A 17,743-nucleotide genomic window follows, 5' to 3' on the forward strand; every position below is an offset into this window, starting at 1 on the left:
GGGGATCGCGGCCGTTGCTGCGCCACAAGGAGGCTCGCGCCCGCCCTCAGCCACAGCGGCGTCCTCGCGCCTCGGCGCACGTGGCGGGCGGCAGGGAGGGATCCTCCCCTCACAAAATGGAGACGCTTCGCCGAGGCGCCTGCGCCTTCCGAATCCCAGCGGTGAGGGGGCCGGTGGAGACTCGGCTGGGCGAGGCGCCGGACGGTGTCTGCGCGGCCCCCAGGACCCCACCCCTGCGGACGGCAGCTGGTGCGGCTGCGCTCCCTCACCGCCCTCGCACTTCCTCCCGCCTTTTACCTCAGGGGGCTCCACCTTCCCCTCGGGTGCGAGCGCTGCGGCACCGCCTGCGGCGGGACGGGACGGCACGGCACAGCCCGGCGGGTGTGGGCTTTCCTGCGGGAGAGCGATTAGGAGAGCAGAGCAGGTACCAGGGTGTTCCATTCCAGCTTGTCCTGGGAATCTGAGGGGATCGTCTCTCGTGCTGCGGTGTTTGTTTCGGGACTGGCTTGTCTTCGGAGCCGTTTGCAAGGCGCGGCGCGGTGCTGCACGAAGCCTTGACGTGAAGCGTGGGGGAAGGTGTTTAACTCACTGGGTCAGTGCCTTTGAAACTCCTGGTGCCGGTTGGGATGGTGCTGTGTCTCAGTTCTGCACCAGTCCGTAGGGAAGCAGAATGTGGGTTGTTCATAACGCTCTTGTGAAATGGCATAACTGGAGTTTGCAGTGTGCTTCTCACACCTCCTGACTTTACTGTTGAACTTGCCTAGGTTGATCAAAAATGGCTGACAGCAGTGGCTGGTTTCAGAGTGCTGGAACACCCACTTTTGACCCCATACGTAAGAAGACTTCGCTAGCTGGGGCTCCTAAGGGGCCACGTTTAAGGAAGCTTTCTCAGTCTGTGGCTGTAAGGCCAAAACTTCCATCTGGGAGGCACGGTGCGCCAGAGGCAATACAAAATCGAGGTATAGTTTTCAGTTTATACACTGGGATTAGCCTTTAAAAGTCACTGTTAATACTTGTGAAAGTAACTTTTGTTTTGTTTTGTTTTTTGAAAGGTTGCAAGCCTCTGCTTTTTCTTATTGCTGTATTTTAAAAATTATTTCTTTAGTGTCTGCTTGAACTTGTTTCTCCCTGTGTTCCTTCACACTGAAAGTCTGTCTGTTAGCATAAGAGATCTGTTATAGGATGAGATCTGTTATAGTCTGCAGCATTTCATAATTATAAACTCTTAAGTTGTGTATATTAGAAGTGCTGTAGAGGTTGCCAAAGTGTAGGATATGTACTGCGGTGTTGATTTTCATAGAGATCATTGAGAAAAGTTTTAACTGCAGTTCTAGTTGTCCCAGGATGTATTTTAAATTGTTTCTTGGAATAGTTGTGTTAAGGTATAGGCACGTATTTATGAGACTTGGAAATAACAGCTTATTTTGCTGCTTCTTGGCTGGGACACACTTGTGTCTGAGTATGTGGCAACCCTGGAACTGAAGATTCCATCCATCCTGGAGTTCATTCGAGGAAAAAGATTTCATTTTTTAATCTTAAATCTGAACAAACACACCAATCTTTCACAGTAGATCCTGAAGGAAATGTTAACTGGTTATTCTGTAGGAAACCTCCAAGTCAAGGGCAGCTGCCCAGATGTAGTGTACTTCTTGGAAGTGTTTGTCTTTTGAATGAAACTCAGAAGTGTGGGTTTGCCACCCAACTACTGCTCGGGATTCATAGAATTCTCCTATGACTTGACTAACTTGCTTCCAGTTGACCTCTGAAGAGCATAAGGACTCCGTGCTAGGACAGATGAAATACCCACGCACCCCCTGTCCTGATTCCAAAAGTCAGGGGACCCTGCAGGGTCAGGGTGGATGTGCAGTGCAGCTCTCCCCCTGTTCTGTCCTGGCCACCACAGCCAGTGGTACTGTCTCTGTTCAGCAGCTCTTTGTGGGTGAGTTTCCTTTTCTTTGAAGGAGTTATCTGGTTTTTGAATAATGTGTGTAGTTGATAAAACTTTTATAGTGCCTTGTGACAGGGAGTTCCACTGCTTTGTAGTTTTGTGTGAAGAACCACATGCTTCGTTGTTCTGCATCTGCTGTCAGCAGCTTTCATTTGAGTGTGAGGGAAGGGGGAACGTATGTTGTATTTACATGTAATATCTGTCTATATTGAGAGGTTAATGGACTTAGTACTCAAAAGCTTTGGTGTTTTTTAAAAGAGAAGGTACTGGCAATTTCAGAATTGCTAGTATTCTTAATGTAGGATCCAGCACAGAGAAATAGTGCTCTAGAGTAAATGTTTTTGATTTTTGTTCCTCTAAGAAGCGTATAAAAAGCATTTTTTATCAACAGATTTAAATTCTCGGTGTCTTCAGTGCTTTTCTTAATTTTGTTTCAGAGCCTTTACTTTTGAAAGCAGCCCATGCACCCCCGTTATTAGCACTTCCTCCAAAGCAAGACCTAGTTGATTTCATTAGAAGATACAAACAGGGACTAATAAACCCAGTATCTGCCTTGCATCAGTTTGCACAAATGCACCATGTACAACTTGAATTGAAAGAAACTAGTGTGGCAGGTAAATGCTGCTTCTTTTCTGAAATAAAATATACTTATTCTTGAGATTATTTGAATTTCTGCAGTTAGTATTGATGGCATTAATAAAAGGGGTTTTTTTACTGTTAATTGCACTGCCCTCCACATAGGTTGCTTTTTGGCTGCTGTTTTATTGTCTACACAGCAGTATATCATAATTAATTACTAGAGAATTTGATCAGATGAGTTGTATAAAATTCTGGCTGCTACTAGAACTTTATGAAAAGCACCAAAATTCTTGTGGAGGTGAAACGTTTGAGTTGTATGTTGCTAAAATTGTCTTCTCATCTTGTACGTGTCCTTGGAATGAATATGAGCACATAAAGCTATGGACAAAAGTACCTTAAAGTAATTTTATTAATTGTGTCTGCTTTTTTTCCTCCTTTAAAGGTGATGTCATAAGGCCTTATTTTACATTTTGTGCTGTGTTAGACGGTGTTAGCTACAAGGCTGGCCTGGGGAAAAACAAGAAGGAATCTAGATTAAATGCAGCTAAACTGGCTCTTGATGAGCTACTTAACTTGGAGCATACAGGGGCAGAGGCTTCTGAGAAGTCAGGTAAATATTGTAGCAACACCTAATTAGAACTTGAAAAGGTCTGCTTAAAGGCTTCATATGTAAAATCTCAGTGTAGTTTTGTTATTAAATGCTTCTGCATCAGGGCCTCTGTCAGTTTTCTTGAATCCTTTGGGCAGAGCTATTTGCTGTGTGGTTCTGAAACTGTTTTTTCCTTTGTCTTTTGTGTATTAGAAGTTGCATCAGTTTTTAGCACAGAGCAGAGAATACTGAAGGAATTAATGTGTTTGTTGCTGTTGCACTTGATTTGCTACTCACTAGGTAACAGTGGTAACCAAAGTGGTTTTGAATTTTTGTAATTAAAAGTCTTAAACACTGAGTTACTCCTGTCAAAAGAATTCACTTACCATAATGTTTATCTTCTTTTAGAGAATTAGAAACTTTTAACTTGCTGGAAATAGTGTGAGATCCATATTTTGAAATTTGGAATGTCTGTCCTAGTTTGAGATTTTGTTAAATTCTTAGATCCTGCCTGTACTCCTGCTGAGCCCCAAACTGCAGCAAACTCTCTTTACGTTTCAAGGATCCGTTTTGGTAAGGAATAGTCTTGGTTTTCCCTATTGATTCAAATTACTCAAAAAATGCTTGCCCCTTTTTTCTTTTCTTTTTTTTTTTTAATTCTTCTTTTAGTACATTTAGTGATCTCTGTGAACTTACTGTTATTTTACACATCTTTTTAAAGAACATTGTAAAAATCAGTGTCACTAAAGTAGGAAATTGACCATCAGTTTTACAAATTGAGACAACCTACAAAAATTGCTTGAATTTAAGTGGTGAATCAGTGATAGAAATAGAAACAGTATTTCTGTCCTTACTTGAAATGCTTGAAAATAGCTGAAAATCCAGTAGGTAATCAAACTTGATCTGTATCCCTGATTTATTATGAATAATAAAAGCATAAAGTGTTTAGGGATTCTTGTCCTTTATTTATTCATGTTCATCCTCATAATCTTCAGAATCTCAAAAGTGTGTATTGATAGTAGTGCTTTTACCATACATTTAGATTTATGATTTGGCAAGTTGTTGATAGTGCCTATTTTATTTGCCCTTGCAAATTTCTGTCTTGCTGGCTTTTATTGTTTCATTTAGAAGGAAGACAGCTTATATATCAAAAACTTTCACAAACACTTGAAGAAGTATTTAACAGCCTGACTACCGAATATCCAGAGTACCGAAGTTGTGGCAGTTCCCTGGCTGCCTTCATCATTGAAAAAGGCAAGTCTGTTTTGATTCTGAGGACTGGGGAGTGGGAAACCTGCATTTCTGGTCCAATGAATAAAGGTACAGGGTAGATCTCCTTTTCTGTCACATGTGTCGTTGTGCTACAGTCGTGCAAATTTTCAAGACATCCATAAGCATTTCCTTGGGCTGTCTCATAGAGGAGTATAGACCAGTATAGGCCTGAGAAGGTGAATATGCCCTGAAGGAAGCTGCAACGCATGGAGAACCCACACAAGAGCAGGCTCCTGGCAGGACCTGTGATGGTATGGGGGACCCACGCTGGAGCAGTCTGTCCCTGAAGGGCTGCACTCTGTGCAATGGACTGCAGCCCATGGGAAGAACTCGCACTGGAGAATTTGTGGAGGACTGTCCTGGGAGATGGACCCCGTGCTGGAGCAGGGGAAGAGCGTGAGGAGGAAGGACCGGCAAAGACAAAGTGATAGGGAGGAGAGGAGGTAGAAGAGTCAGGAATTAAGTTGAGCTTGTGGGGAAGGTCGTTTTGGTTTTGATTTTGTTTCTCACTATGCTACTTTATTTTTAATTGGCAATTAATTTAATCTTTCCCATGTTCAGTCTGTTTCGCATATGATGGTAAACAGCAAGTGATGTCCCTGTCCTTACCTTGACCTATGGCATTTTTTCATTTTATTTTTTCCCCTGTGCAGCTGGAGGGGAGGGAGGGATGTGAGAGAGCAGCTTGATGGGCACCTGGCAGCCAGACAAGGTTAACCCGCCACAATCACATAAAAATAAATGTTCTTCTTTTCAGGTGGACATCACGAAGTTGTAGCTCTAGGAACAGGAGAATGTAATTACAGCCGGTGCATTCAGCCCTGTGGAAGAGTTTTGCATGACAGCCATGCCATTGTTACTGCAAGGCGTTCTCTAGTTAGGTGAGAATGTGTGTACAAGTAGTTACCAGTTCTCTTGCAGCCAGTTCTGCTCAGTTTTATACTTTGGCAAATGGAAATGTAAGTGCATTTACGTTTTATAGTTAGTACCTTCTGGATTATTTTTAAATCACGTGAATTAAATGTGAAGGTCCATGTATTTGTAAATAAAGTAGTATTTTTCACACTTACACTTTCTTATAGGTATTTTTATAGACACCTTATGCTGTTCTATAGTGAAAATCCAGTGAGGACAGAGAAATCCATATTTTGCCCAGCACCAGGCTCAAAGCTGCTTACTCTAAAGCAAAACACAACTATTTTTCTCTACATGAATCAGCTGCCAAAAGGAGCTGCTCAGTTAAAATCACAGATGTAAGTACTGAGGGATTTTCACATATGTAGAGGAAGATTAATTTGATTGCACGGACAAACGTGTTATGAGTGTGGAAAATATGCAGTGTTACAGATTTTTAAGGTGGAAGGGGTATTCTGATTTTTTTTTTAATGTTTTGGAAGCATTAATGTATGGAGTGGTAGTGGTAAGTGTATGAGATACAGCTCAACACAGCAAAAAACTTATGTGGCTTGTACCTTCAGGATGATGCTTTGTTTATTATTGTTTATTATTATGTCTGCTTGCCTGTTAGCACACCTCCAGAGATACTATTAAAATACTAATAAATCATTAATTTAACCACTAAGCAAGTGTATCTGGTGATGTGAAGTCATCCTTTGCGCCACAGGACTAGCGTATAAAAGCTTTAGATTGAAATAATAGGCTCCTGCTCTACTTTGTAGAAAAAAGGTAATGAGAGAAGCTTGATGGAACAAATATACTTGCTATGCTTATCTTTCTAACTTTTATTAAATCTCTGAAGATGTTTTTTTTATAGTTTTGACATGTAACAGCAGCAGTCATGGGTTTACCAAGTCTTTATGAATAAAGGTTTTTTGTTTCTGTTGTAGTGGTGGGGTGGAATAATGTCCGTGGAAGTCATGCAGTCGTAACTCCTTCATATTTACAAGACCACTAGCTGCTTTCGTGCTGCATTTGTGGTGGTTGGAAGGCAGCCTTGTGAACGGGAGGTCACAGCCAGTTCATTGCAAATTGTGCCGACTAGGGGAGTCCCTCCTGTTAGAATTGCGGCAGGGTTTGGATTACTTCAGTGTCATAGCTTCCTCTTCCAGGGAAGTAGTTGATAAGACTGCGTGCAGTTTGTAAGCAGCTCTGTAATGGTTGATGGATCAGATTCAGTACTTTCACTCGTGCTTTTTGTCCTTTTTGGTCAATGTCCGTGCTCTCTTGAGCTCTGGAAATATTTTCTTCTAATACAGCAGTTTTGATTATGTATGAAGTTATTTCAATATATAGTTTTTAGAAGGGAGCTGCTTCCAGTGATCCATTGAGTAGCAAAATATGGCCACTTACTAACAGATGGCAGTATGTTACTTAAGCTGAAATTAAATGTTTGCTGTATAATAATATAGTAAAGCAAAAGCACCTTTGATCATAACATTGTAAGTTATGCTAAAATTGAGGAGGGTTAGCTCAAAATTGCAGACTTGCACTTCTTATCCCTTTTTGGTTAAGGGGGAAAACTATGTTTTGCTTCACAACAATCACTGTTTTGTCTCCCTAATGTGTTGCATCTGCTTGCTTTAAATATTTTGGAGAACAGCAGAGTAAGTTACCTTTTACAGGAGATAACCTTGCAGCTGCATTTTTACAAGATGAGCAGCCTCCAGGTAACTTCTGTCATAGTGTAAGTAGACAAAAAGTGATACCTTGTTTGCAGCGTATGCTGATCTTTTCTAATATTAGCACAACTGATGGCTAAGATTAGGTTGAATTTCTGTTTCTTATTTGAATACTGATTTCAGTATTCTAGACTCTTGAGCAGCTGAACGTGGTGTTCCTGAAATTTACATATCTTGAACATAATGTAAGGCCCAGATCTAGTGATAATTGCTCTGAGAAACAGTATTAGATAGCACTTTACAGTAATCTCTGATTGGAGTACATTCTCACTGAAATTAATTTTTCTTGTCTTACTCTAGACATCTCAATCCACAATCTCCATCTGCTTATGAAACTAACGAAGACCTGAGTCTCCACGTTGCTATAGAAGGCAAGATTTACCTAAGTGTTTGTTGTCCACCTAAAACTGTTACAGCAACCAGTATGTCAGCTAGTGATAAATTAACAAAATGGGAAGTGGTTGGTCTTCAGGGAGCGTTACTGAGCCACTTCATTGAACCAGTTTATATCAACAATATTCTTGTAGGTAAGCTTAATACAAGTTTCTGGGTTTTTGGGTTTTTTTTAATGTTTTCATGTTCCGGTTTGATTAGATTTTGTAAAGCATGACTAAGCCAAGATTGGTTCTTTGAAGAATTACAGGATTTTTCTGAAGAGATACTAAGTGTGTACATTTTCTTCCCACTCATCCTTGAAATGCCCTAATTTAAAACACAGTTAGGCTTGCTCTTTGTCATTGTGGGTATCTTTTTTTAGCTTGCCCTCCCTTTATGACATATTAGAGTAACAAGAAATTCAGTGTTGTTTTATAACAAGTCGAATTTTAAATGTTGAGAAAATACCAAGTGTGACAAATGCTGTGTATTCAGTCAAACAGGGTGACCTTAAGGTGATGGTGTTAGTCACTTAACTGTAGAAATGACCAGTGGTAGAAAAACACTGCCAGTATTCAACTGAAAATGTCAGGTCACAGAGTGTCAACCTTTGATATCTTACCAGCTCTGTTGGAAAGTCTTCGGTTTTGTCCTGTCTGTGCCCTGCTGCCCATCTGCCCTTGTACGGGTTAATGCAAATACATGTTTTGTTGAGGAATGGGGATTACCAAGGGTGTAATGAATTCTCAGGATTTTGTGGCAGCCAGGAAGACCATGCTGTTATCAGAACTCATTTCAGTAGCTTTTATTTGTGGGGTGGAATTAAATTAGTGGTTATCATTCTGAAGGTTTTCAGGTGTTTCTTCCTCTCAGTATTTGTATTATGAAACTTAGTACATAGATGTCTGAGTTCCCCAGACCTTGATGCTGTAGCAGCTTCTCCTCTTCTACCACAGAACAAGGTTTTTGAAGTGCTCCAAAAGATCTTGCAAGACTTGGTGAATGAACGCCTGTTCCTTCTAGGGAAGTTTAGGCACTTCTACTTAAAAGCGATAGAAAAACTTCCTATTATGCTCATTTCAGTAAACGTAATAATCTGCAATATATTTCCCTTCTATTTAATAGAAATTAATGACTATTCCTTGAGATGCAGTGAAGCCAAGTATGTTTGTTTAGTAGGCAGTCAGAAATTCTGTTGGATATGGAGTTATGTTGGCAAACTCCCTAGTGTGTTTTCTGATGTGGAACAAGGATGTTTACGCTACAGCTTCTATTTTAATGGTGTCTTCTGTAAGGAATGTAGAGTTGGTGATGAATAATTGTTCCAAAAAGGAGGCACCCCGTGAAAATAATTATGCCTCTGGAGAAAAAATTTTGAAATTGTTTTTGTTCTGCATACTAAATATTGGAACGGATTTTTCCAAATACCAGTTTTGTGTAGAAAAATGGATATAATGTAGACCAATGGAAACATCTGCATTCTTAACTTTTTTTTTAATTAGACGTACTTACATGTGACTGATGTTGTTTTGATTAATAGGAAATGGAAATTGCCAGGATACAAGAGGGCTAGAAATAGCTATAAAACAGCGTGTTGATGATGCACTTACATCAAAGCTTCCAATGCCTTATCTGGTCAACAGATCTCACACTTACTTGGTGAAAGCTGCACACTCAATTCAAAGAGACTTTAAACAGAGGTATCTCAGTTTGAATTGGTCGTTGTCAGATGCATCGTTGGAGGTTGTGGATGCGTTAAATGGAAAAACAACTGAAAGGTTAGGATTTTTCTTTTTTGTATTGGAAATAATGGTGAGCCTTATTGTTCTGTGCCGGTTCATTGAAGTATTGATTTTGTAAGCTGTGCAGGGAGGCCACAGTATTGCCTGCATTAGAGACATTCTCTCCTGTGTTAGATGAATGCATCCTGTGATTAGATGTATTTTTAGAGATGCTGTAATTTTACAGTGAGATGCCAGTATATGAAATTAAACGGTTCTTTAGATTAAGGTATCTCTATTCCATTGTATGTTGTAGTGAATGTTTTAGTTTTCACAATACATAAAACCAGTTGGCATCCAAGTTCAGATGAATTCAAGTTTAAAACCTGTTTTTGGTTTACTTGTTTAAATTATCACAGCTGCTGACTTGCATTAGCTTTGCTTGTTGAAAGTGGAAGTAAAATCTTATGATCATATTCAGAAAGCATTGGAGGGGGAAAAATCCTGTAAGGATATGAGCAGTGTACCTGTAATGTATTCGTTACTGAGCTTTATTATGCTTTTTTCATTCTGACTGTAGTTCACCATTCAAAAGTGGCGCTTACATGGCAAGTCGCCTTTGCAAGGCAGCAATGTTTAGTCGTTTCAGATTGCTTGCTAAGGAAGCAGAACGAGATGATTTGCTTCAAGTTGCAACATACCACGAAGCTAAGGTAAGTGCTAATAGGGGCTGGAATTTCAGTAAGGAGTCTCTTAATGGCTACTCTCAAAGCTGGTTTTGTAGCCGGAGTGATTTTGTAGTTTGCTGAAAACTTTACATGAAGAGCTGAATGTCCTATATTGCCTATAATCTTTGCTTGAGAACATCTGAAATTGATGTTTTCAAGTAAAAAATAATCTGCTGAATTAATCTTGAAACTTTATCTGTCAAAGTCTTCTGTGTCTTGTCTCAGCATGTGGAAGCTGCTGGCCGTTTTCTTCATATAAGATAGTTTCATATTTAAAAGGTTGGAGTTTTTTCTTAGGTCATTTTCAGTCTTTTCATATTTGGTTCCTATAGATGTTTTCTATCACATTGTAGTCCTATGGGAGGATTCTTATGTCACTGAGTAGTAGGAAAGTAGGAATCATTTATCAGAAGAGAACATCAGGTCTTTGGCTTTCTTTTGTAGTATAACAATCCAGAGAAATTACCTGATTGCTGTAAACACTGTTTACTCACTCCTGTCCATATTTGGAAATACATAGGCGCATCTTACTTCTCTATACTCTTGCAGGTTTTTTCTTTCCTGTGTTCAAGAGGTATATTTCCAAAATTGTTATGCGAAACTTAAGCTTCTATGAAGTACATATCTTCTCCCCGCCCTGCCCCCGTCAGAACATGCAAGAGACCATTTTTTTTTAATGATTCAAAATCTACTTTAAAAGTGGCTTGTTAATGGACTGTTCACTATGCATTTAGATTTGCATTCAATGATATTGAATGTTTCTTTTCTGAGTAAAGATACCATTGGAATTGAAAAGATGCTGAAAAAATGAATGTTTAACATAATTCTTCCATCTCAATAAACGCCCAAGCATGCAAAAAGAGTATATTTATAGAGTCTCTAATGCTTACCCTACAAGGTTTGTGCTTGTGCATGTTATGTGCTGGTGGTAAGAAACACACATCTCTGTAACCATCATTCTTGACATGTTTCAAGATCTTTTTTTCTTTTTTTTTTTAGGCTCGATCTGAATTGTACCAGGAAGCTAAAACGTTGCTGCAAAACTACTTAGAGCAACACAGCTATGGATCCTGGATTGTGAAGTCTTCATATACCGAACAGTTCACTGACTGACTGTGAGACAGATTGTATGTGAAGTTGGTTTGGATGCTTCCTTTCAGTAAAACATAATTCTCATTAGTGAAATGTTTAACCATAGGGTTTATATTTGCAGCAAGAAAACAATTCCAGAGCTGTTTCTTATCAATTTAAATGCAGTTGTTAAATCATCTGTAACTGTTTAGGCTTTTCCAAAGGAAAAAATCCTCTGTTTCCTTATAGGTAGAAGTATCAGCTTTGCAAATCTGTTTTGTTTTGCCACTCAATGCCACTTCTTCTCTGGTCCTCGTGGAGTTATTAACATGTTTTTTCCTTTTAGATTCAGGATTACTCTATTGATGGTTTCTTTTTCCCTGCCTTTTTTTACAACTGTCTTTAAGAAAAAAAGAAAAATCAGTAAGTGTTTGATTTATTTAAATTAAAAAGTAGTATACCAGTGTGAGAATCACTTTCAGAAACAAAAATTGGCAATCTATCCTTTATCTGTAGGCATCCTTTGCTAGTCATTTTAAGACTTTTGTTTTGTGTCTTTTGCTATATGACTTGTAGTTTACTACATATTGTTTATGGTAGAAAGGTAAAAAAAAAAAGATCTGCATGTGCAAATGTGAAACTTCAAATTACCAAGATGTTACTCAAGCTTTTTGTTACAATCACTGTTTTTGGTAGTGGACTTAAGGCATTTTAAAGGCATCAAAGTTGTGAATAACAGCATAGTGTGACATAGTACAGAAGTTACCAGAAATCAGGTTCCTTTACCTTTTGCTGGCTACCCCAAAAACCATTGGATGTTAGTACTTGCAGGTTAGTTGGACTTCTCCACCCACAGACTCCTTTAGCACTGTGATGGCAAGTCCTTGCAAAATTCTCTTCGTACGTAATAATCTGGAAAATGCTGTCTATGGAGAGGACAGTTTCTTCCTTGTGAGTTATGGTAAGAAAATGTTGAATATGTTGACGTTATAATGATGTTTATAGGGATGTTGTTGAATACCATACTTGGGTTCTGTGTGGTATTGTGAAATGTTAGTGTATTGCAGCTAGGTAGTACGCTTTCATTATGTTACCGGGTCTTTTTATATCCTACAAGTGTAGGAATCTGTTATGTAATGTTTTCATACATCAGTAAGAGTATACAGTTGTGGTGGTGTTTCAGCTTCTTATTGTTAATCCATTTTTTGAACAAGTACATGGAGTCTTTGCATTAGGTGATCTGTTGCTTTTCAAGTGGTTGAAATTCACTAACTTGTTACTACTCTGTTCTTGACCTTTTTTTGCAATTCTGCTATTCAGTTTTCTGTTACTGGCTTGTAACCTGGGGGGAGTGGTGTGCTGGTGTGGGTTTTTTTGTGTTTTTGTGGCACATACTCCACAGAATATTTGCTCCATGTAATATTTCTTTTCCAAGAATGCTCAAGAGTGGCCATCGTATTCCAGGCTTAGAGCATAGTGTTGCTGTTTTTCAGGAATATTAAACAATAAATTTTCTTGACCGTGTGTTAGCTTTTTTATACTCTACTGGACCATCTTTCTGTATTGCTTTACACTTTAGTTGAGACATCATCACTAAGGTGTTTCCCGTAGTTTGGCTAAAAGCCTTAAATATGTACAACTGAGAAATGTTTTGGATTGTTTTTTTATACTTCAGACATTTTATTAATCAGCAGCAAACCAAGATATCTATGAAGTTTAGATTCTCTCTTAAGAGGAGAGAAGTTCTGTTGTGAAAAAGATGTGATGTGCATGATAGCTGTATCCTTGAGAAACAAGTTGATGACAACAGCTTGGATCCAGTTCTTGTATCTGGATTTTGCTTTGGTTGAATTAAAACATATGCAGAATGCACTGAGCTAGTAAATGTAAACATGTAGGTGTTCTGGCCATGTTTTTCCTCAGCTGCTTCAGTAATTCCAAAATGTACAATTCTACAAGCTTGAGAGAAGCAAGAGTGCTGCGGTTCCAGTAATGACACTGAAGCTGTGTTACCAACAGGTACACATGTCACCTGTGACATGCACATGCGGCATACATGTCCATGTCATTCACATGTCACAAAATATCACACACGTCACATTGTACATGAGATATCACATGTTGCATGGTATAGGTCACGTTACATGGAATATGTCACATACACGTAACTCATGTCATATGACTGTCACATGCATATTACATGTCATTACATGTCACATGATAACATCAGCCATGTCTAACACACCACATATATGTCAAATGTTACACGATGTATCGCTTTTTCATGTGTCTTACATGTAACATACAACACATCATAAGGCATGTCACATGTCCAGCTTGTGCCACGCCTCGTCACATGTTGCATACATTTTATATTGGTATTAAAATTGGATATCAAGCAAGAACTCAAATTGGTTTTCATAAGTAGGAGTGTATGAGATTCTGTTGAGGTTTTTTTCCAACTTGCAGGAAAAGGTACATACTGTGAAGTTCACCTTACTATACTTTTTTAGGTGCTTTCAAAAGAATATCCTTTTTCTTTAGAGATTTATTTTAAAGCTTGGGCAAATGCAGGAGTCAGTCCTGTAGCTACTATTGAAGTATGTAAATCTACTTGTAATTAGTTGCAAATTTAACAGACAAAAATACATGCAGAGCGTTTTTGGTGTATGTAAAATTTTTAGCAATATTTTTGAAACTTCAGATGTTCTCTTGTTTTTTTAACAAAATGTTAAATGGCTACGAAGTGGACTACAGTGATAGTATTACAAAATGGGCGAGGAAGTACACTTTTAGTTCCATCAAATGAAACTAGATTATTCATTGACTAGAACTTGATAAATGTTACAAAATACCAACTGGATCATTATTAATATGGAATGTAAGTGTACAAGTTTTAGTGAGAAGTCCATTGTGTGTTTTTTTTCTATAGATTTTATGAAAAAATGTAAATTGATTTCTGTCACTGTCTTCAGAGCTATCGTGTTCAGTTTTGCTGACAGTGTATTTTATTTAACCTAGGCTTTGCACTTTTGTGTTAAACTCAATGTTGTCTATGCTTATCATATGATGTGTCATGACAGTCTGAAAACCTCTTTGCCCAGAGAAGTGTAGTGAGCAGGTGTAGTGTCGAAGTAGCAATACTTAATTCCAAGTTTTTTTTTCACTACACCTTGCCTTAGATTTTCTAGAGGAGGTCAAGAGTGTGTTTAAATGCTTCTCCAGCATGCATTTTATTCGTGTGACACAATTAACTTTTATTATCTACTGATGTGCACAATGCTTTGCAAACATCTTGCCTGCTTTTTAGGAAACATACAGATATGTGTGGCTGAAACTGACATATGAACTTAAAATGTTGATTGGAATCTGAAAGGCCCTGTGACTATAAGCATGAGTAACACAAGCAACTTCCTCCTGCAGCTGCCTCAGTGTATCCGCAAACTTCATAGTAAAGCAGGTACTTCTCTAAAAAGGTATCTTGAAGCACTTGTTGCAGATGCCAGGCAGGGAATGAGCCAGCAAACATTTTGAAAATCCACAGCAGAGGACAATTATGTTACAAAAGTGACATGGCAGTCCCCAAAACTAGTGCTAGCATAGCCAAAGCTTTTGCTTTCCATGACTGTAAACCTGCAGCTGTATCAGAATATTGCAGCCCAGTTCCAAAGCAGTTTGCACAGGCCCAAAGCATGTATATATTTTCACACTGCATCTGTTTTATGAAATCTTTCGTGAGCCATGGCCTCATATGATTGCATGGGAAAGTGCCTCTTTACCATCTTTTCTTGATTTCTGAAGTACTTGACTGTTTCTATCTTATTGAGTGCTTACTGTTTAGGGACTTAGAAAAGGTCTTGGCTGTTCTGCTTGGGATGTCCAACTGCATGGATTGATCCTGAGGTAGGTTTTACCAGTTCTTCAGAGTTGAGGTTTCTCATGCTTTAGCAAATGGTAAAGGAAGCCTTATCTATTAACTATGTTCAATGAAAACTGTTCCTGTACCCGCTTTGTGACTGCTGAGAGCTGGGGCAGCAGTGCGGATAAACGTGTGTGGCCTGATACTGGAATTTGTTTGCAAAGCCACTTCGAAGGGTGTTGAGAGAGCTGGGTGATGTCGTTGTGAGGCTGTTCTCCACAATCTTTGAGAAGTACTGGAGACTGAGGAGGTCACAGAAGACTGAAGGAAGGCTGATATCACCCCCATCTACAAAAAGGGCTTAAAGGGGGATCCAGGAAATTATAGACCCATCAGTCTGACTTCAGTCCCTGGGAAAGCTATGGAATGAATCCTCCTGGGGCTTGTCACAAGTAAAATGAAGCATGTGCTTGAGGAAAAGCTGGTGCAGATCCACCAAGACAAACAGTGCTTGACAGACATGATCACCTTCTACAATGAAGTAACATGCTTGGTTGATGTGGGGCGAGTGGTGGACGTTGTCTACCTGGACTTCTGCAAAGATTTTGACATGGATTCCCATAGCCTGCTCCTGGGGAAACAGATGCATTATGGTCTAGACAAGTGATCAGTGTGGTGTGTGGGGAACTGGCTGAAAGGCTGCACCTAGAGGGTAAGGGCAAATGGCTCTGTTTCAAACTGGCAACCTGTCACAAATGATGTCTCCCAGGGACTGATATTGGGCCCAGCACTTCTTAATATAAGTGATTTGGATGATGGGATCAAGTGTACCCTGATGAAGTTTGCTGATGATACCAAACTGAGTAGGGAAGTGGACACCTGGGAAAGGAGAGCCACCTGCAGGAAGACCTGGATAGGCTGGAAGAGTGGGCTAACCTTATGAAGTTCAGCAAGAACAAGTGCAACGTCTTGTGCCTGGGAGAACATAACCCAGGAGCACAGCACAGGCTGGGATCTAACTGGCTGTGGGGCAGCTTTGTGGAAAGGGAGCTGGGGGTCCTGGTGGACAACAAGCTCAGTATGAGTTACCAGTGTGCTGTTGCAGCATAGAAAGCCAACAGGATGCTGGGCTGCATTAGCAAGGGCATCGCCAGCAGAGACAGAGAAGTCAGTATCCCACTTAACTCAGTTCATGTCAGGCCACACCTGGAATACTGTGTTCAGTTTTGGCCCCCACTATGCAAAAAAATGTGGCAGGCTGGAGAGAGTCCAGAGAAGGGCCACAAAGATAATCAAAGGACTGAGAAGCTGCCGTATGAGGAAAAGCTGAGAGAACTGGGCTTGCTCAGCGTTGAGAAAAGAAGGCTAAGGGGAGACCACGTCACCGTGCTCCAGTATTGACAGGGTGGCTACAAAGAAGATGGAGACTCCTTTTTTATAAGGAGTCACGTGGAAGAGACAGGCGTAATGGGCTCCAAGTTAATCCTGGGGAGATTCCGACTGGACAAGAGGGAAACTTCACAATGAGAACAATCAACCATTGGAATAAGCTGCCCAGGGAAGTGTTGGTTTCTCCAACACTGGATGCTTTTAAGATTCAGCTGGACAGGATGCTGGGCCATCTTGTCTAGATTCTGATTTTGCCAAGAAAGGTTGGATCCTTGATGTCCCTTCCAGCCTGGTATTCTATGATTCTTTGTTATGCGTGATGCTGTTACTTCAGGGTGCAGCTATCTGCTGTAGATTAGAGGCTTTAGATGCAACTGGTTCAAAAGGTTATGTTTATTAAGTAACCCAGTGAAAAAACTGAATGGAGTAATGGATAGTCTAAAGCCACACTGCTGAAACTGAGTTGCAATTACATTATTTAGTATGTTTTTACAACTGTAATTCTATTAATTATTAGTCTTAAACCATGTAAACTGTATATATTTACTGTTGAACTGTAACTCTGTTTCCATTCCGTGCCTACTACTCAGCATTAGAGTGGAAGTCAGCCCCCCTACTTACAGCAGCTTCCCACACTAATCAGACACAGACCTGATAGGGGGTCCAGCAGGTGTTCAAGGGCATCTCTGGATTTGACTCTGCAGGTTAGTGTCACTGCTGGGCAATTTCAGCATTATTTGGTTTTATTAATGTGGACACTTAGCTATGGGTGGTTTTGCAAGATTCTGCACGCTAAAATTCCTCTAGAATTGGCAGTAGTAGTCATTTGCGTCAGTCTTACATTCTTAGGGGATTTTTTAAGGCTAATCTTTCTGGCTTTTCTCATAGGCTCAGTGCTTACTATGTCTTTAAATATTGTCTTATTTTGTTTAAAGGAGATTTTTCAAAATTCTTTTTGCATGCTGCTTTAAAGAATTTATCAAGGAATAAGGAATGTAGAAGGAATGTATGTAAAGAGAAGCATTATTCTACAAAGACTGACAAAGTAGAGCAAATTTTTAATGAATAAATTTCTTGTCTCTTTTCTCATCTTCCAGGTCATTCTGTGCTTAGGTCTTACTGTTATTGCAGACTGTGATTTGGAAGGCATCTGATTTGTGAAGAGGGTGGAGCTGATCTCTTTGTGGTGGGGATGACTGACAGTATTTGCTTTTCTGAGTTCTTGTGGGTGGGGACAGAGCACTCCTTCACTGTGGGAAGAGAAGATAAGTAGAGCAACAGATACCAGAGCTGTAAGTATTTTCCCAGTTTTGGCAGAAAGCTGTCGTTAACGCTTATTTTCTCTTTGCAGCGTTCAAGAAAACGTCTGGTTTTTCCATTGTTAGTTGGTGTTTAAGTATAGCTTCAAATACTCCATACCACACCCACCAGCAAAACACATCAAAGACTAAATGATAGGCTGATAACTGCTCTAGTGTGCTTACTTTCATCAATTACAGCTTGCATTGTTGGCCTTCAGTGGTGGGGTTTGGATTGTAAAAGATGTTCTTAGTAGTTTCCTTCTGCATAAAAC

General features: G+C 39.7%; 1 protein-coding gene across 1 annotated transcript; it reads left to right on the forward strand.

The window, feature by feature from the left end:
• Nucleotides 1–775: 775 nt before the first annotated feature.
• ADAD1 (adenosine deaminase domain containing 1) lies at nucleotides 776–11,210 on the forward strand (the record flags this gene model as incomplete). Its single annotated transcript, XM_080343342.1, has 10 exons — nucleotides 776–959; nucleotides 2,386–2,562; nucleotides 2,970–3,137; nucleotides 4,245–4,370; nucleotides 5,146–5,269; nucleotides 5,471–5,641; nucleotides 7,328–7,554; nucleotides 8,943–9,180; nucleotides 9,704–9,836; nucleotides 10,851–11,210. The coding sequence occupies 10 exons, from the start codon at nucleotides 776–778 to the stop codon at nucleotides 10,962–10,964; spliced, it is 1,662 nt and encodes a 553-aa protein (XP_080199468.1). The 3' UTR covers nucleotides 10,965–11,210.
• Between the last annotated feature and the right edge of the window lie 6,533 nt (nucleotides 11,211–17,743).

Source organism: Nesoenas mayeri (genome assembly GCF_963082525.1).
Source record: "Nesoenas mayeri genome assembly, chromosome: 4".
Taxonomy (NCBI): domain Eukaryota; kingdom Metazoa; phylum Chordata; class Aves; order Columbiformes; family Columbidae; genus Nesoenas; species Nesoenas mayeri.